At 41.1% G+C, this 18,346-nt stretch overlaps 1 protein-coding gene across 1 annotated transcript in view; it reads right to left on the bottom strand.

The window, feature by feature from the left end:
- The window catches only part of LAMA4 (laminin subunit alpha 4), a 123,717-nt gene that overhangs the window by 37,507 nt on the left and 67,864 nt on the right, over positions 1-18,346 (bottom strand). The window contains exons 14-22 of the mRNA XM_056856368.1: positions 17,915-18,063; positions 16,441-16,582; positions 14,130-14,226; positions 13,231-13,344; positions 12,260-12,445; positions 8,495-8,634; positions 7,445-7,618; positions 2,465-2,607; positions 1,144-1,306 (exon numbers count right to left, since the gene is read on the bottom strand). Coding sequence (XP_056712346.1) covers positions 1,144-1,306; positions 2,465-2,607; positions 7,445-7,618; positions 8,495-8,634; positions 12,260-12,445; positions 13,231-13,344; positions 14,130-14,226; positions 16,441-16,582; positions 17,915-18,063 — 1,308 coding nt within the window. The remainder of the gene's footprint in view (positions 1-1,143; positions 1,307-2,464; positions 2,608-7,444; positions 7,619-8,494; positions 8,635-12,259; positions 12,446-13,230; positions 13,345-14,129; positions 14,227-16,440; positions 16,583-17,914; positions 18,064-18,346) is intronic.

Here is an 18,346-nt window from a genome sequence, read left to right on the forward strand (position 1 = left end):
AAACCAAATGCATCACCTGTCAGGTAGGAATATTGTTGTTAACCTCCAATATTGTTGCTAGCCTGGAGATTTCCCAAAATTACAACTGATCTCCACACTACAGAGATCAGTTTCCTTGGAGAAAATGGCTGCTTTGGAGGGTGTACTCCATGTCATTATATCTCACTGAGATCCCTCCCCTCCCCAAACCCCACCTTCCCCAGGCTTCACTCCCAAATCTCCATCAGTATCCCAACCTGTCATTGGAAACCCTAAGTAGCAAGAGTGAATGTTTTCCCTGCAGTGCAACCAAACTAGCTTCAAGTTGGGAATGGGGTGGAGGGTTGAGCAAGACAGTTTCCAGTGGCTCCTCCATGAGTTATCACGTGTTCCTAAAGAGGAGAGCAAAGCATGATCTTCCATTAAGGCCCATTGGTGTGGAGAAGGAAAAAGGAATGCACAAGAGTTGGACTCCTAGAGTTGCCAGCTCTGAGTTGGGATATACCTGGAGATTTTTGGGGCGGAGCCTGAGGAGGGTGGGGTTTGGGGAAGGGAGGGACTTCAATGCCATAGAGTCCAATTGCCAAAGCAGCCATTTTCTACAGGTGAACTGATCTCTATTGGCTGGAGATCAGTTGTAATAGCAGGAGATCTCCAGCTAGTACCTGGAGGTTAGCAACCCTATGGACTGCGCTCCATCAAGTGTTTGTCCCAGCATGAAATGGTAGATTACTCTGGAAGCCTCTGTGACATCAGATAGGCTTTTGAGGCAGTCTCCCATTTCTGGGGTAAAAAGCACCTGTATCAGACCGTAGCTTTGGCAGATGCCCTATCACTATCCACCACACCAACCCTTGATGTTACTCTTGACTGCACCATCTTTCAATGATTGCATATTGAATAAACACCTAGAAAACACGTTTTCTCATTCAGCTAAGATGCCTCATGATCAGAGCTATTCCGAGCTACCTAAATTAATTTTAAACCACTTTAATAGGATTTTTGCTTTCGTTAGGATCCTTAGAGTTATCTATTATAGTTCTCTTCACAGAGTTTATTTCTAAATATGTGTGTTTGGATAAAGCTGTTAGCTTAATTAAGGCCAGAAAATAGAGTTTTGCTATTTTGAAGCCAGGGCCACAAAAGAACAGTTATTTTTCCTACCTTAAAATTAGGAGGCACTCCTCCAACATAGAAGACTGTATTTTTCGGCTCCAGATCCAACAATGAGTCATCACCAGGGACCTCTCCTTTTTTGATGAATTTTTCCTCAGCAGTACTGCTGGGACTGGGAACAGTCAGAAACACTTTCCCATGCTTTCCAATCCTATTGAACAGTAGGGTTAAAAAACAACAACAGGATCAATGACCATACCTTCAGCTGAATTATTAAGCACAAAAGATTGATTAGCCAATTTGTAAGAGAAAGTAATATGTTAAAGACTTTATTTTTACACCCCCTCATCTATAACTCTAGTCTTCCAAAGGAACAACTAAACTATAGAATCAAACAAATGCTCTTTCTTTCTCTGAAAACAACAGCCCTTCCATAGGCTTGATAAATTTGGGCCAAACTGGACATGACAGGGGGTTCCACTTGTTGTTAATATCAAAAGGGGAGGATTTTGAATAATGACATAAAAATAAAGGGGGAGAATTTGCATATCCCTTTGTTAAAACTACAAAACTCAAAAATGGAACAAGAATGAGGGGCTACAGCTTGCCCCCTTGTAGTTGCTTGAGACATTTTTGTTCCAGCTGGGTTCATTTCTGGTGCTGGAGCCAGATGGGGAGAAAAAGGCTACAAACAACAAAGCACAGAAAGGCAAGGTGGAGAAGAGGGAAGAGTAGACCTTTCACCTTGTGCTTTATATGAGAATAGGCAGACACCTAAGTACAAGTGGATCCTCACATCTCCTAGTTCGGTTTTTAGTCTACAATAATACCTCTAGAGCTCAGTTCACTGCCTGAGATGTTTTACAGCACTCTACAAAAAAGTAAAAGCTTATAGAGCATCACATAATGTCTCATTTCACCAAAAGAGGTGCCTAAGAACACATCAGACACTCTACTGCATCTGTGCATTTCAAGGGATGATGGGTAGTGGAGAAGAAGCTTCCAAGTAATGGTAGGGTTACTTGGGGCAAAGCTTGAAAACCAGTGCAATACAGGGGGCAACCTCGATTTATGATTTCTTTTTGCAATGGATTATAATAAACACTTGAAAGTATATGTAGCAATCAGAGAACAGAACAGACAGTTCTAAACTCATGGGTCCCCCCCCCCAATCCAGATTCCTCTCTTTATATGTGAACAGTCAGAGTGGATAAACTAGGAGGGATAATTACCTCACCATTTTTCTTAAAAAGTGTGATTAACATCTTTAACCACCATGCAATGCCAACATAATATTCATTGTGTTTGCTTCTGACTTTACTCAGCCAATCTGATTTGTAAGAAATACAGCAAGCATTGGGAACATTACCTCTCTATTTTAACAAGGCTGAAGTATGCTGGCCAAGTGCTGACAGGCTTGGAGTCCAGGGGTATCTCGATATCATCACCGCCCAAATTGTAAATGTAGACCAAGTTATCATTCTTAATTGCAAGGCCCAGATAATTTTTAGTCTGAAGAAGAAATATACAGTAAGCAATCTTCAGTGGTCAGATATGTTAAAGAAAAAGCAATTAATAGAAACTGAACCATTAACAATTAAAAATATGGCTGTAGAAGTAATCCTTATACTTTATGGACAGTAAAGAGAAGATTAATGAAGTGGGGTCTCAAACCTAGATGGTAAGGAGGAGCCAGGGAGGGCAGCATCCAGGGCCCGCCTGGGAGCTGGCAGCACCCCAGGTAAAGTCACAAAGAGGGTTTCATGGGGATTGGCATAAAATGGGTCTAGAATGACATTCTACTGATCAGTTGTCTCTCTTTATGCCAGTCACTATCAAACTTTTGCCGTGATTTGACATGGGCCTCAAAGCATGAAGGCAACAACAAATTTGCATGCTCAGGCACATATAATGTACATAATTTATATATGCCTTTAAATCATGCATTAAAATCTGAAGAAGCGAGAATTGGAAGAAAAATTCAGTGAACTTGATGGCAGCCCGGGTAGTGTAGCGTAGTGGTTAAAGTGTCAGACTAGGACCTGGGAGATCTAGCTTCAAATCCCTCTCTGCCATTGAAGCTTGTTTCTATGCTTTTTATGCTCTTTGGTTTCTGAGCATTTAGGACATATTGTCCTAAATTGAACTGAAAATATAACTTTTAATAGCTGGAAATGAAAATGTAACTTTTTAAAGCTGGAAATTGGGATTCCCAATGTTTCTATTAGAAACCGTAAGACACCTAGAATACTGTTATTACTGCAACAGAGTTTTGTGTATGTGTGTGGCATGCAGGGCAGGATTAAGTCCTTATTGCTGAAATCCTATATTTACAGTGTTACCAAAGAGGCACAGCCTTTTGCTTGGTTCCTGTGAAACCAAGTTGACAAGCTGTAAACTGAAGGACGTTTGCCAGTGTGCAAAGTGGCATGATGGTCCCTCCTTGTCATCCCTCCCCTGATTTTTTTAAACTTGTCATACTTTTTGCTCTCCCAACCAAGCACCAATTTTCTGTTCCACAGGTAGGGTTGCCAACCTCCAGATGGTGGTTGGAGTTCTCCTGGGATTACAACTGATCTCCAGGCGACAGAGATCAGTTCCCCTGGAGAAAATGGCCACTTTGGAAGGTGAACTGTATGGCATTACATCCCACTGAATTCCCTCCCTTCCCCAAACCCTGCCCTCCTCAGGCTTCACCCCCACAATCTCCAGGAATTTCCTAACCTGGAGCTGGCAACCATATCCACAGGTGAAAACAGAGTCTTCCTTGAACATAGTTGTGAGCATGCAATCTAATGCTGCTTGAAAGATGATACAGATTAGGGCACTAATCCAATATTTGCTTTCAGAATGGGACATTTCCAGTCTCTTTCAAAAACCATTAATGGCTTTTCTCCCCCGCCCCGGCAGGATGATCTAGCATAGCATATATTGACAAATGAAATGTTGATAGATGAGAAATCTCTTTTAGGAAATAGTCAACTCATTCATGAATTGGCTCATAGAATGAGAAAGACTCCACTTATCTCAGGATCCTTGTTCAAATTCCAGGGGTTCTATACCTTTCAAAAGGGGCCTGCCCCACATTTTGAGAACCACTTTTGTAATGTAGGAGGTCCAAATCAGCCAAGCAGAGCAGGTATAACTATTTTTTGTTGCTGATGTACATTGTAAAGCCTCAGCCAGGCCTGCATCCTAGAACAGCCCGGAAACAGGAACAACCAGACTCCCAGTCCCCTAGGGCTGCCAGGTCCCTCTTCGCTACCAGTGGGAGGTTTTTGGGGTAGAGCCTGAGGAGGGCAGGGTTTGAGGAGGAGAGGGACTTCAATGCCATAGAATCCAATTGCCAAAGCAGCCATTTCCTCCAGGTGAACTGATCTCTATTGGCTGGAGATCAGTTGTAATAGCAGGAGATCTCCTGCTAGTACCTGGAGGTTAACCCAAGTACCGAAAAGGGTGGAACTATAGTTGCACAAATTGTTGAATTACACACAAAAAAGCTGAACAACTTAGGTTGTTTGTTTGGCTGTATGATTATACTTAAGAAACTATATTCTAAATATTTCAACTTCATAGTCATCTCCCATAATGAGTACACAGCTGAGAATCCCACCAAGTGGGCCAAATCCTTAAATTCAATAATATTACATTCATATGCATATAATGATCCCAATACATATAATCACAGACAGGTCAATAGTCCAATTCTGTGCTACAAACAAATGTCCATAGAAAGCAACCTGAATGGTTTTTACACTTTCTCTTATCACCAAAGTTGGTGAATAGCCCAATTCTGTGTTATAGGCTGATGTCCATGAAGAGTGTCTTCATAAGCACCACAGAATGAATCTCTGGGCAGTGATGTGTCTGCGACCGTACTATGAAATGGTAAGAGGAAAGCCCTGAAAACTAAGCTGCAATGAAGAGTATGCCCCATTGCATTCAGTGGAACAGCTGAATTCAGGGGAACTGCACATCTAAATGCCATGGAATTTGCCCACTCTCCTTAGCATAAAAGAAAATTGTTCTGCAAACAGGCACTTGATGATGTTTTAAATAGTGTACTTCTAGATTTAACCTTGACTACTGATTGGAACATGTGGCCTTTGAAATCAGACCAAGGTGCTGCACAAAACTTGGAGGAATTCTAAATGAGGAATGTCTCTGTGTACTGTGTATACCGTTCCTAAGAAAGCAGCTGATGAAACAAGAAATGTGACACACATCACATTTTTGGAGCTGTTGGGTCCCACCTTGGAAGCACCTGTACTACATTTACTCTAAACATATATCAGTTTTTCAAGTTTGAACATGATGCCGACTGATGCTTACTTCCTCCACCCTATGTCATCAATGAACCATCCCTAGGCCAATTTTACACTTTAAAATATATCCTTGTAAATTAATGTGGAAAGATAAGACATTAAAATTCATGCAGCATTTTTTTTTAAAGGCAAAAAATACAGAGAGGCCTCATGAAGCACAGGGAGCAAAGAGCAGCAAGACTGATGGCTGAGCCAGTATTCAATTGGTTGGAATGCACAGATCTCATTTCAGGTGTGACCCACTGATTGGGAGGCACCCTGTGAGCCCTCTTTTTATATTACATTTCGCTTCACCAGAAGGGAATCTGATTTTATGTTCCTAGATAAACAGTTCCACCTTGTTTCAGAATACCGTCCAATAAACATATTATATTCTCCTTTAAAGTTTCCTTCGGTGATTGTTCTCACGGATAACAAAAAGTCATGCTGCTATAGCCAACATGCACATAAGCACTGCACTCTTAATCTTGAAGATCTTTGAGCTGGAGACCGTGATATCCACGTGGCTAACTAATCAATGCTGATTAAACCTCAAAAGATAAAGTACAACAATTGCTACATTACATTTAAGTCTGTGGAGAGTTTATTGGAATTGTGATTATAGGGAAGCTCAGTATTGCAGTGCACCAGGTGACATAACTGGCTGTTTGAACTGATAAAACAGTGGAACAGAAAGAAGGATAAACAGTGATTGTGGGGTGGTTGAAACTGTCTCATTTATACTAGAAAACTAGCAACTCACTAGGAAATTGCCTGGTTTTGTTTCATAAATAGTGTTGAAAAAACCCTGCCATTTGTAAAACTACAGGCTCACCTCGTTTAATTGCTGTTCGCAAATACTGCATTTTCGAGCAAGCCTAGCGGCGACATTTTCCCAACAGCATGTGCTCCCTTCGTGTCTCTGTCACATTTTGGTAATTCTCACAGTATTTCAAACTTTTTCATTATGATTACAGTACTTTTTAACGACGTAATGCTATTGTACAGTACATTCCTGAGATTTCAGTGTTCGGGGACGGCAGGGAGTAGGCACCACTGTGGCGGCTCCTAACCCGTTGCCCTGGTGCCAAAAACTTTTTAAAAAGCCTTTTAAAGGCTTTTAAAATTTTAAATGGGGTTCTTCGCCCCATAGAGAAAAGCAAGGCTGCGCCTGAGAAAAAGTCCCTCCCCCCGGAATGCCTCCCAGGATGCTGGAGTGCCCCCCGGAATGCTGGCACGGGACTTTACACCAGTGGGACACTGGTGGAAGGCCCTGCCGGCATTTTGGGGAGGTGCTGCTGTGGCGGAGCCCAGCACCCATGCCTTCATGTCGGCGCTGGAGCCACTAACACCGTCATAAGTAGCCTGGATGCCTTCCTGGCCTCCTAAAGGCTTTTGCCCTTAAAGGTCATAGAATCATAGAGTTGGAAGGGACCACCAGGGTCATCTAGTCCAACCCCCTGCACAATGCAGGAAATTTACACTACCCTTCCCCCACACACCCCGTGACCCCCACTTCATGCCCAGAAGATGACCAAGATGTGTTCCCTCTCATCATCTGCCTAAGGCTATAGAATCAGCATTGCTGACAGATGGCCATCTAACCTCTTCTTAAAAACCTCCAGGGAAGGAGAGCGTCCCATCTCCTGAGGAAGCCTGTTCCACCGAGGAACCGCTCTAACTGTTAGAAAATTCTTCCTAATGTCTAGATGGAAACTCTTTTGATTTAATTTCAACCTGTTGTTTCTGGTCCGACCTTCTGGGGCAACAGAAAACAACTCGGCACCCTCCTCTGTGTGACAGTCCTTCAAGTACTTGAAGATGGTTATCATATCCCCTCTCAGTCTTTGGGGAGGTCAGGAATGCACTGTTCATAGACTACAGTAAAATGTAAACATAACTTTTATATGCACTAGGAAACCCAAAAATTCATGTGACTTGCTTTATTGCGATAATGATACAAGCATACATCTCCAAGGTATGCTTGTATCATTATTTCCTGAAGTGTATTTCTATGAGCAAAGTCAAACAAACGATTCTCTTACATTTTTACTTCCCAAATACAGAATAAACCTGTCCTGAGGTGCTGCCCGCTCTGGGTTGTCCTTTTGAAGCATCATATACAAACTCAAGGATGTGAAAGCCTTTAAGTCTTCCATGTTTGTTTGTGGATTGACTTCAACAGCTGATTGACCTTCAAATGACATTGAAACTTGCACCTGAGGATGACACGTGTAAATCTAGATGTTATGCTCATCTCTGCAGAGAAAAATTAGCAGTAATTTTCAAAGAACCCAGGCAACAGTTACCCACAGCATTGACTGATTTCCATTGAACACATGTTTGTTCATATTCTCCCAGTCCTCTTCAAGCTGTGACCCAACAAGCTAAACACAGCCCCCCTGCCATGAATGCCGGACTGGTAGACACTAAAAAAACTCTTTTGGTATTGCTGGCTGTGTCAGACTACAGAACACCAACTATTGTGCTGTGAAATATAGTACAAGGTAGACAGGCCATTTTTATCTTGATGGGTCACATGTTGCACATGCATGGTGTAGGGTATAAAGGAAATTAATAACAATGTAATCTAATTCGCACTTCACTTTTATTCAGCTCCTAGGGGATTAAGTACATGCTAACCAGAACAACAACAACAAAGGCAAGATGGAAAATCTTTTAAAAGTTGAGCATATGTTAAGTACCCTACACCTTTCATTCATTCATGCACACTAGTTACTTGTTCATTCTTCATCCATTTTTATGAATATGCATAATAAATTATTATTATCTTGCTATTTGCAGAGTAAACATTAGCATAAAATCAGTGTCATTCTTCAGTTTAGATGGAGCAATTGAAAGTACGATGTCCAGTTCTTGGGATCCTCCAATTAGGATGGCACAGTTTATCATCAATTGAGTTGGAAATGCTGCCTAAATGGAGATATTAGGATGATGCTCTAACAGTGCGGTCTTAAGCAGGATTACTCTCTTGTGAGCCCACTGAATTCAACAGCTGGATATAACACTGTTAAGGATTGCACTGTAAGGCTACCTATCACAATCCAGTGAAATTTCCCCTTCAGCCCCTTTACCTTGTTTGCTACACTCCTTGTCTGCGCAATGAGCTCCCTGATCCTCTGAATGCTGGCGGAGACGTTGTTTGCTGGCCACTTTTGCTCCACTGTACGTAGCTTATCCAGAAGCTGTGGGACCACTTCTGTGAGAGTCTTCACTATGGTGGAAAAAGAAAGAGGAGGGTGGGTGCACTGCTTGGTATCGGTACTGCAGACCACAAAGCAACAGTAATACCCTTTTGATAAAAGTTGCTATGCATGTTTCCCAAGATAGAAACACAAGAAAGTATTCTCTGTAATCCTTAGTGAGGAGACACTGTTAACTGTAAAGCAGTTTATTGTATAGCTTGTTCAAAATTTAGCCCCTCTATCTATTCATTTATTAGAATTTTATTAGTCCTTTTGTCCAACAAGGTCTTCAATGTGTAGAGTTGCCAGGTCCCTCTTCGCCACCAGCGGGAGATTTTTGGGGTGGAGCCTGAGGAGGGCGGGGTTTGGGGAGGGGAGGGACTTCAATGCCATAGAGTTCAATTGCCAAAGCGGCCATTTTTCTCCAGCTGATCTGATCTCTATCGGCTGGAAATCAGTTGAATTAGCAGGAGATCTCCTAATACTACCTGGCGGTTAGCAACCCTATCAAGGTGGCTCACGAAATCTATTAAAAAAATTAAAAAATAAGAATAGAGTATACATAACAAGATTCCAGCATGATGTAGTGGTTAGAATACGACAGACCTGTTCGAATCCCCATTCTGCTGTAGCAGCTCGCTGGGCAACCTTGGGCCAGTCATGCACTCTCAGACTAACTACCTCACAGGGATGTGAGGATAATATGGAGGAGACAAAAACAATGTAAACTTCTTTGGGTCTCCATTGGTGAGAACAGTGAGGTATACATTAAGTAAATAAATGAAATAATACCACAAACTCCAATAAAGCTACAGTAGTGAAAGTACAGTAAAAATACAGTAAGCAGCAAGATCTCCTCTGTCGCCAGCAGTTTTTTCTGTCCCTAGGAAAGTTGATTCCTAGGGTTGTGGGACTACATGGAGTAATGGCCACAGGGACCAGGGAGCTGCGCTGAGGAGGGGAAAGGGGCTGAAATCGCCATTCCTGCCTCTTTTGTCAGTGAACTGTGATAATGGAAGAGGAAGGAGGAAGCGCTTAAGTGGTTATGAGCGGTGGTTTGGAGCGGTGGAGTCTGATCTGGAGAACCGGGTTTGATTCCCCACTCCTCCCCATGAGCGGCGGAGGCTAATCTGGTGAACTGGATTTGTTTCCCCACTCCTACACATGAAGCCAGCTGGGTGACCTTGGGCAAGTCATGCTCTTTCAGCCCCACCTACCTCACAGGGTGTCTGTTGTGGGGAGGGGGAGGGAAGGTGATTGTAAGCCGGTTTGAGTCTCCCTTAAGTGGTAGAGAAAGTCGGCATATAAAAAGCAACTCTTCTTCTTCTTCTTCTCTTCAGAGCAGCCACCCAGCCCATGAGACAATTACTCCCCATGTTCCTGCAGCCCCAGAATCACATTTCCGGGGGTCAGAAGGAACTGCTGGCGGAGAGGAAAGAGGGGAAGAGCTGTGATGCGTGCATGAGCAGGTTGCTGGATTATTACATGGTCATATATAAACTCAGATCATAGTTATTATTGTATGCAATTGTGCCTAAACAAGCATAGACTTGCATACTGTCTGGGCAGGAAACTACCATGTAAAAGTCGCTCTGAGCTTTTTGGAAGAAGAAAAGTCGAAGATCAAATGTAACACATTCCAAAAGGGTAATAACTATCAGGAGAGATAAGATATCTATGCCAACAATACATCACTGATGTGAATTTCTCTCACTTCCACAGATAGAGATGTATAAACATGTACTTCTGCACTATTTACAAAGTCCCTGCCTTCCCACACACTCTGACAAGGACTTTATGGACTTGTTCAAGAAGATAAACAATAGTCTTTCCAAAGGACATTTTAAAGGTATTGGTGCTGCTGCTGCTGTTATAATAAATCGCCCATGTCTCTTGACATTTTATCATTCAGAAAGGTGTTCTCTAGTTAAAAAAATATCGAATGAAGAGAAGAGATTCATGTCATGGGAGAAGGGAAGGAAAGGGGAGCACATGAGCACGGCTGACTGGCTTTTTCTTGTCATGAATAAACTGTCAATTTGTTTGTGATGTCTGTGTGTAGCCCAAGGGTCATCTAACACAACCCACACCCACCTCACTAGTCAACCTATACTGTCTTTTATACAACAAAAAGAGCAGTGGCACTGGAGAATGGTACCTCCATTGCAAACATAGTTTTAGTTACATTAGGTGTAACCTTTTTTTAAAAAAAGAATGTATCCTATGCCAGTTCTATTGACATAACAATCACAAATGCTTTTTGACAAATTTGTTGAAAGAGTATCAGATTCTGAGACGACATGATAGTAAAATTGAATATTAACTTTTGAGTATTCTTTTTTTTAAAGTGTTTTTATTCAAAGAAAACATAACATCCCAAATGAACATGAAAAAACAACAATACATAGATTACAAAGACCAAAGGAAAAAACCCCAGAAAAACAAGACTACATAGAGATAAGTGACGCATGAACTTCATTTGCTAACCCCAACGGGGGCATCAAAACATTCCATTAAAAATTCTCTGCTCCTTAAAACATAAAATGTTGGGTTACCTAATTAAATTACTTATATTACAATCAGAGGTTTTCCTGAAATGAAGTAACTTTTGAGTATTCTAAAAATTAAAACAATGGCAGTCAGAGAGCCTGGGACAGTGTAAGGCAGAGACTCCCAATTTTGCTGAGGCTGTGGGCACTTTTAGAGTATTAAGAATGGGTGATAGGTGGCATCACAAATGACTGTCACAGAAGACAATTGCAAAAGGGCTGCCATGGGGGCCAGTCACAAACTGTTAGGAAGTTTGCAAGCCAAGCTTCCTTCAGTGATGAAGGTAAGCTGTTTCTGAATGGTACTCTCTGAAGACACAAAGGTTTTGCACCGTGGCTTCTTCCTGCTCCAGAGAGTTCGAATGATGAAATGCAGGACAGGCGTTTTGCTTTGGGGAAGAAACAAATGGGCACCATCGTGCCCATGGATGTCTTGTTCGTGACTATTTGTATAAGATACATATAAAAAGTGGGACATGTAGAGTTTTTAAAAATCTTTTATCTTTTTATTTACTCTATTGTCTGCCTATTTCAATGAGACTCAAAGTGGATTACATAGTGTAAATCAATAAATCAATATGATTAGACTTCTAATAAGCAATGTAATAAGACTAGGATTACAGAAATCTGAACAAGCATAGCATATTAGACATGTTACAGAATGCAGATGCTATGCAGACAAATGGCCTGCTTATGATTGTTTAAAAAATGCTATCATGTTTTCTCATTTTTTTCCTGTGAACCTAAGGGCTAATTCATACATTGCACAGGAAGAAAACTGGGTTTGTCACTGAATATAAGCCCAACAGAACCAAATCCAGTGCTGACTCCCTTGTATACATGGTGTGGAGGCTGCAGGCATATATTTGTCACAACTGTGTATGCTAAATCCGTCCTATCCTAAAAAAGTAAATGTATGAAGCAGCCATGTGAGGGCTAAAAATTTAAAGAAAAAGACAGACAGGCTAATATATTTTTATGATTCACATGAATCATATGCTGCCCCTGTACTGGTGATACTAGTGCTACCTCGGTATTGATGAGGCTATTATAGTAGCCTCACAAAACTCTGGATGTCACTGATTTGGTATTATCAACACTGTACCTGTATCCCTTGTTGTAGTTGTGGCATGGTCATAAGCCGCTGATTCAGGTTCAAAATTATGTAGATCTTGGGACCATCTGGTCACATTCTCAGCCATTGGGCCAGTGGTTTGGGTTACTGTCATAGCAGAATTTAGGGCTTCATCAGTAATGATTTTCAACTGGTTCAAACGTTGTCTTGCATTACCTGTAAAACAAACAGAGAATGACTTTTAATAAATTTAATGGACTAACAGTGCAATCCTAAGGGGTGGGTAGTTAGGGAGCATCCGAGGACAGCACAGCCTTGCTGCCTCGGGAGTGGCTTGCTGCTGGGTGCAGCAAGCCGAAAATACTATTTTTAAAGAAAACCCCATGAAACCATTCCATAGGGTTTCATGAGGTTGTGCAACCAAATTTGCAGCGACAAAAACTCTGGTCAAGATCCTGGTCCTTTCAATGCGCGCACTCACTGGCCTCTTCCTTAACATATTTTATACATAGCATAGTCATGGGAATGGCTGGACTCAGTACAGTGAGAAACATGTTGACTATTCAGGCATGATGATTTATAAAGTATGAAAGATACTATCCAGTGCTTAAGATGCCACAAAAAGTGTACTGATGTGTATTTGATTTGGTCTCTTTTATTTCAGTTTGCAGATCCTAAAGATATGGTCAAAATGACAACTCACAGAATAGGACTGTCATGGCAATATTCTGGATCAGGCAAATGGGATGGATGTATTCCACTATACTACATGTGAGTTCCAATGCTACTCTAACAAATTGCTACCATACACTGCAGAGATTACCACATTAATATTTTTAACAAAATAAAATGTGGAAAGAAAAACGCAATAGAAGAAATTTAACAATAATCAAATTGAATTGGATTTTAATCTTGCTTGGCACAATCACTAAGATCTCTTATATACATTTCTTCTTTAATCAGTTTTACAAGATTAGATTTTCTAGCATTTATCTCCCGACCTTGCTCTGACACCTGAATTTTTGTAATGACTTTCTGCAAACGGGTTATAAAATCATTCTTCCTGGCAAGCGTTCCATTAACATGTCGACCTGCATCTGCCACAGCAAAATAATCTGCAAACCAGAGAAAATAAAGTGTAAGGAACAATTTTATTACCATGTGTACCTTAAAGACTATCAATGCAATCCTAAATGGAATACACCCTTCCAAGGCCACAGAAGTCAATGTGCTCAGATGGGTATCTCTCCTTAGGATGACACTGTCAATCTAGCATAGGTATCAATGCATCAAAAGGTTTACCACTACTTTAAACTGAGATTAGTTAAATACAGTGTTTTAATTGGGAGATGTTTAATGTCATATATATTAACGGAGTTTCAGGTGGTTGAATTTGTAAATTATTTCCTGGCTAGAACTGAAACCTCTTCCAATTAAATCTTGCCAAACCATATTAGTCAGATATCTTCTCTTAAAAGAGCTTACTAACTGGTATCCATTGGGGACAGGTGCCAATGCATTTATATTACATATAAAAATACCCCAAATGTAAAAAAGCACGATTAGGTTTTTACTCCTGACTGGTTAAAAGCAGTAATCATGGCTGTTTTATATTTCAGCACAAGAAAGTACAATCATGTTATCAATCATGTATTTATATAGCTTGGTAATGGTACAGACATTTGCTTCTGAACTGTTCCCAGAGATGCAAAATGGATAACGTAATATATTTGTATTAGAGCAGTTTCCACTGGAGTTACAACATTCAAACTTTTGAATTACAAAATTCTCAGTGAGAAATAGTGGTTAATTCTGTTGCTTCAACATTTTTCTTCTTCATGAGCTGCTACAGTTCCAGAGGAATGTATGAAAAAGAATTAAGCAAAAAGATTATGTTTACTAGCATTTGCCGTCTGTTGCTGTTCTTTGACTTGATTGAGAAGTCTTTTGCTTTCCTCTTTATGGTAAGTGATCTGAGTGTCAATTCCAACCACAGCCTACAAATTCATTTAAGAAAAAGTCAAAATAAGCCTTTATGAAAATAGGTGCTTTGCTGTACTTGGTTTCTGTGAGGCAATTGGCATGATCTAGGGGCCCTTCACCTGTGCAGAGGATCTGATAAGTTTTCCTACTTGCAAGGCATTTACTATTAATCAGCAGAGTAGCTCCACACATCTGCACACAGCAAGGCTCTTGTAGTTTTGGAGTAGAGTCGTTGTATTTATAAAATGAAAAAATGGTTATAGAAGAGTGTTCATAGCATTAAAGGCATGGATCCCCTTTCCTGAAAAAGTGAGACATAGGGCAGGATTGGCAGGGCTGGGAACATACCAGAAAATTGAAGGAAGAGTTACAAGGGCCTATTTAAAGGAGCTCTACTCTTCCCATGCAGGCATTTTCCATGTGCTGCTGAACCACTCTCCTTCCTGGAAGGTATCATGGGATTAGACAGTTGCTTCAGGGCCAAGGAGGTATTTTGGAGTTTTTCCCTAATAGGCTTGCCGTGTCCCTATGGGGTGCGTATAAATAAGTCTGTCCATCAGCTGGTTAGGCCATTACTAGTTTAATGGAATGGGACAAGTTGCTCAGGACAGGTTGGAAGAATTGGCAAGCACCCAGAGAGACTGGGTATGATGTCTTGGGAAAAAGAGTTATTTGGTTCTGAGTGGCACCATCCAAAAACCTGGTAACAGTTTGCAGCACCTTAGCAGAAGGAGATGAAGTCTGGCACCCATTGGCATATTCCACATGCAGCCAAGGGCAAGCAAGTGTTGTGTAATTGCTGGCCGGGTTTGGAATCAGGGTGGATTTGCCCAAATAATGGCAGCCATGGTAAGGGTGCCTAGCACAGCCTGCCCCTTAAAATATGTTAGCATATTTTAATAGACTATGATGTAGATCTGCCATTTCAATAAACTAGTTAAATCCATGCTTGTGTGTCTCATGTCCTTATTTGGGAGAGATGCCTGGGAGAAATGTTGCAGAAAAGATCAGAAAATAATTCCAAAACAAAATTCACTAGGGAATGTAGCTTAAATATATTGCTTCCAGTTCAGTGAACTGAGCAATTATTTGGAGCACAGCAGCAGTTTGTGGAATGTGTATGGTGTGCTATACATGTGGCTTAATCAAAAGATAGGCAGTACAAAGGGAATTTAACTTGCTTTGAGACATCACAGCTAGACAGTGCCTGACAGAGCTATACATGACACTGTTTGGAAGTCTTGTATACAATATGCAAGCCCCACTGAAACAAATGAGATCTAAGAAGAGCTAGAGATGCCATACTTCCACTGATGACAGGAAATCTGCTGCTGCTGCCCACCATCACTAGCTGGTCAGCGGGATGAAAATGGCAGGTGAAATGAGGAGGCATGGTTGGTGTCTCCAACATGATGATGCCAACTTTCAGTGTGACCTGGAAGTGATGTCATTACGCCAGGCGACACTCTAGCATTCACCCAAAACTCCATGGGCAAACCATAGTTTTGGGTGAATGCTAGAGCATCACCCCAGACCAATGATGTCACTTCCAGGTGATGCCAGAAGTGACATCATTATGCCAGGGATGCTGATCTCCCACCTAAGTGTAAGTTCCCACCTCTCCTATCTTCCTCCAATTCTCAGGCCATGCCTGGCAACCCTAACATGAGTGCTTTGGCCTACAATAGGCTGTTGGTCTTACCTAGGAGGTCAAATGAGGCAGCTGCAACCCAATACCACAACCCTTTAACATTAAAAGGCAGCACCTAATTAACCAGTCTTGGGGCAATTGTAGGGAATTTTTCACATGGGAGAATTTTTCAGGAAGTGCCACTGGATCTCAAAGAGGCAAGGATCAGAAACGGTTATAATGGAACTACACATTTTGTGATATAGACAGACAGACAGACAGACAGACAAGAGCAAGTGAGCATAAGGAAATAGATTTTTAACATCAGTTCACCTAATTTGTTTTTATCATTTCTGAGGAAAATTCACAAGTTTCCCAGACAGCAAGGACAAAAGCAGTTCAGGTTGGCAATTTTGGGTGGAGAAAAAGTATGAGAGGAAAGGGGCAGATAGTCCTTTCCACCCATTCCAGCCTGCCTCCTTACATTTCTGACCCATGTCAGGAATAAGTACCCCCCACCCATGCAAATTTAGGGGAAATAATCTACATACAATATATAGTTCCACCCTTAGTTAAGCCATATAATGGTGTAACTTACATCATTGACTCGCTCGGTTGTGTTTAATGCCAAGACTGATGCTTCAGTGGCTTCATGAATATAATTAATGATGTTTTTGTGAACATTGGAAGCATTTAATGCTTTCTGTACTAATCCATTTGTATCAACACCATGCAATGTGCTGTAAGAAAGAAAGAAAAATACAGAATTATTTACATTCAGTAGAAGTGTGTATTTGCTAGAGCTGAATCAAACAACATACAGTATAAAGGGTTGGAACCAGGATACATTAAGGACTGCCTTCTCCAAAACATAGGCTTTGAGGTATCCAAGTACTACTGCCAGTAGAGAGCCAGTAAATGGTATTTATTTATTTATAGTCCTCTTTTTTTACTGAGACTCAACAGAAATTACAGGATATAAACTGTGCAATCAGACAGCATAAAACAACCACTGAACAATGGAATACTAGGCTTACAGAATTAGGGAACAATGAAAACAACAAACTGTCAAGGTAGCAAAGAAATAGCAAAGAAAGTGGATTACAAGATAAAGACAATGCAATAAAAGCATGTGATAACTTACAATAATCATTGCAGTGGACTATTCCATTATAAAGATGCCTTCCTGGGCTGTTCACTCTGCTATAGTTGTAACTTCTTTTATGATTGTCTTCTTGAACATTACGGTTTTGCACATTCAACAGAATGACACAAGAGTGAAAGCCTTTCTGACCTCCTCAGGCTGGCCCTTCCATAAGGAGGGAGCCACCATCAAGAGTGCACGAGAACAATTTTACCCAGCGTGATGTCCAGCAGATGAGACCGGCCAAAAGGGCCGGGGTGCACCGTCTCAGATCTACTGGAGGTCACCGACCCATGGGCCCGGGGTCTCACGGAAGAGTCCCTTCGTGGTCGCCATTTGATAGCCAAGGGGCCAAAGGCCAAGAGGCCCACAACTCTCTGGTTTCGATTACCAAGGAGGAGACGACTCAGGTATCAGGTAAAGGAGTTTTATTAAGCCAGCGGGAGAAAAGCACAGCACAGCAGAGCTGAAACCAGTTCTCCAAAGATTTCTGCCCAAGGATCAAGCATCACTGCCATGTCCATCAGTACAGACACATGTTAATTATTACAGACCAGACCAGGAGCATGGAAGTCCCCATTTCAGGTTTCACTTCAGTTATTAAGATAGGCAAGCCCATTTCTCAGACTCTGCTATCCTCCAATCTATAGTACTGGGATAGTAATCTATAGACACATACAGTTTTTGTAAGGATTACTGACATAATGGATAAGCATTCTACTCAAGTGCTAACTCATAATAAATATTAACAATGTGATATTCTGCTTCCCTACTAATCAATTTAAAGACTAATCTGTCTTAAAATTAGCATTTGATCAAAGTGAAGCCCCTTAAGGTCTCATTGATTTGCTTAATCCTGACCCACTGATTCCAAAGGAATTTAAAATTGCTTAACTTTGGCTGCACAGCATGATCTAGTTAAAATTACCTTTCCAGATCATCAGCAAGATTCTGAAGCTTCTGTGCATGCTCCATGGCCGTTTGTACCATATCATCATCAAACCTTGATAAATTGGCCAGTTTGTCCTGTAGCTGTATTTTAGCTCCATCAATTTCTGCATAGAACCCTGAAGTATTCTGACCAAACAAGAAGAGTAGCAACAACAATAATAGCAACATTTTACAAGCTATTAGTATTATTTCAGAATGTGGTAGATAAAATCATGAAACATATTTAAGCTTAGCTCTCCCTTGGATGGTAAACCTGTATCTTCCATACCAGAACCCTTCGTAATATAGGAAACTAGCATGCAACAGAGAAGGCTTGACTGGAAGTTTGTTCTCTGACATACTAATTTTCTAAGTGAAGGGAATTTTTTGTATGGAGAAGTATTCAAGTACATGTTACATTTTTTGATAA

Source organism: Euleptes europaea, chromosome 10, assembly GCF_029931775.1.
Source record: "Euleptes europaea isolate rEulEur1 chromosome 10, rEulEur1.hap1, whole genome shotgun sequence".
NCBI classification, from domain to species: Eukaryota; Metazoa; Chordata; class Lepidosauria; order Squamata; family Sphaerodactylidae; genus Euleptes; species Euleptes europaea.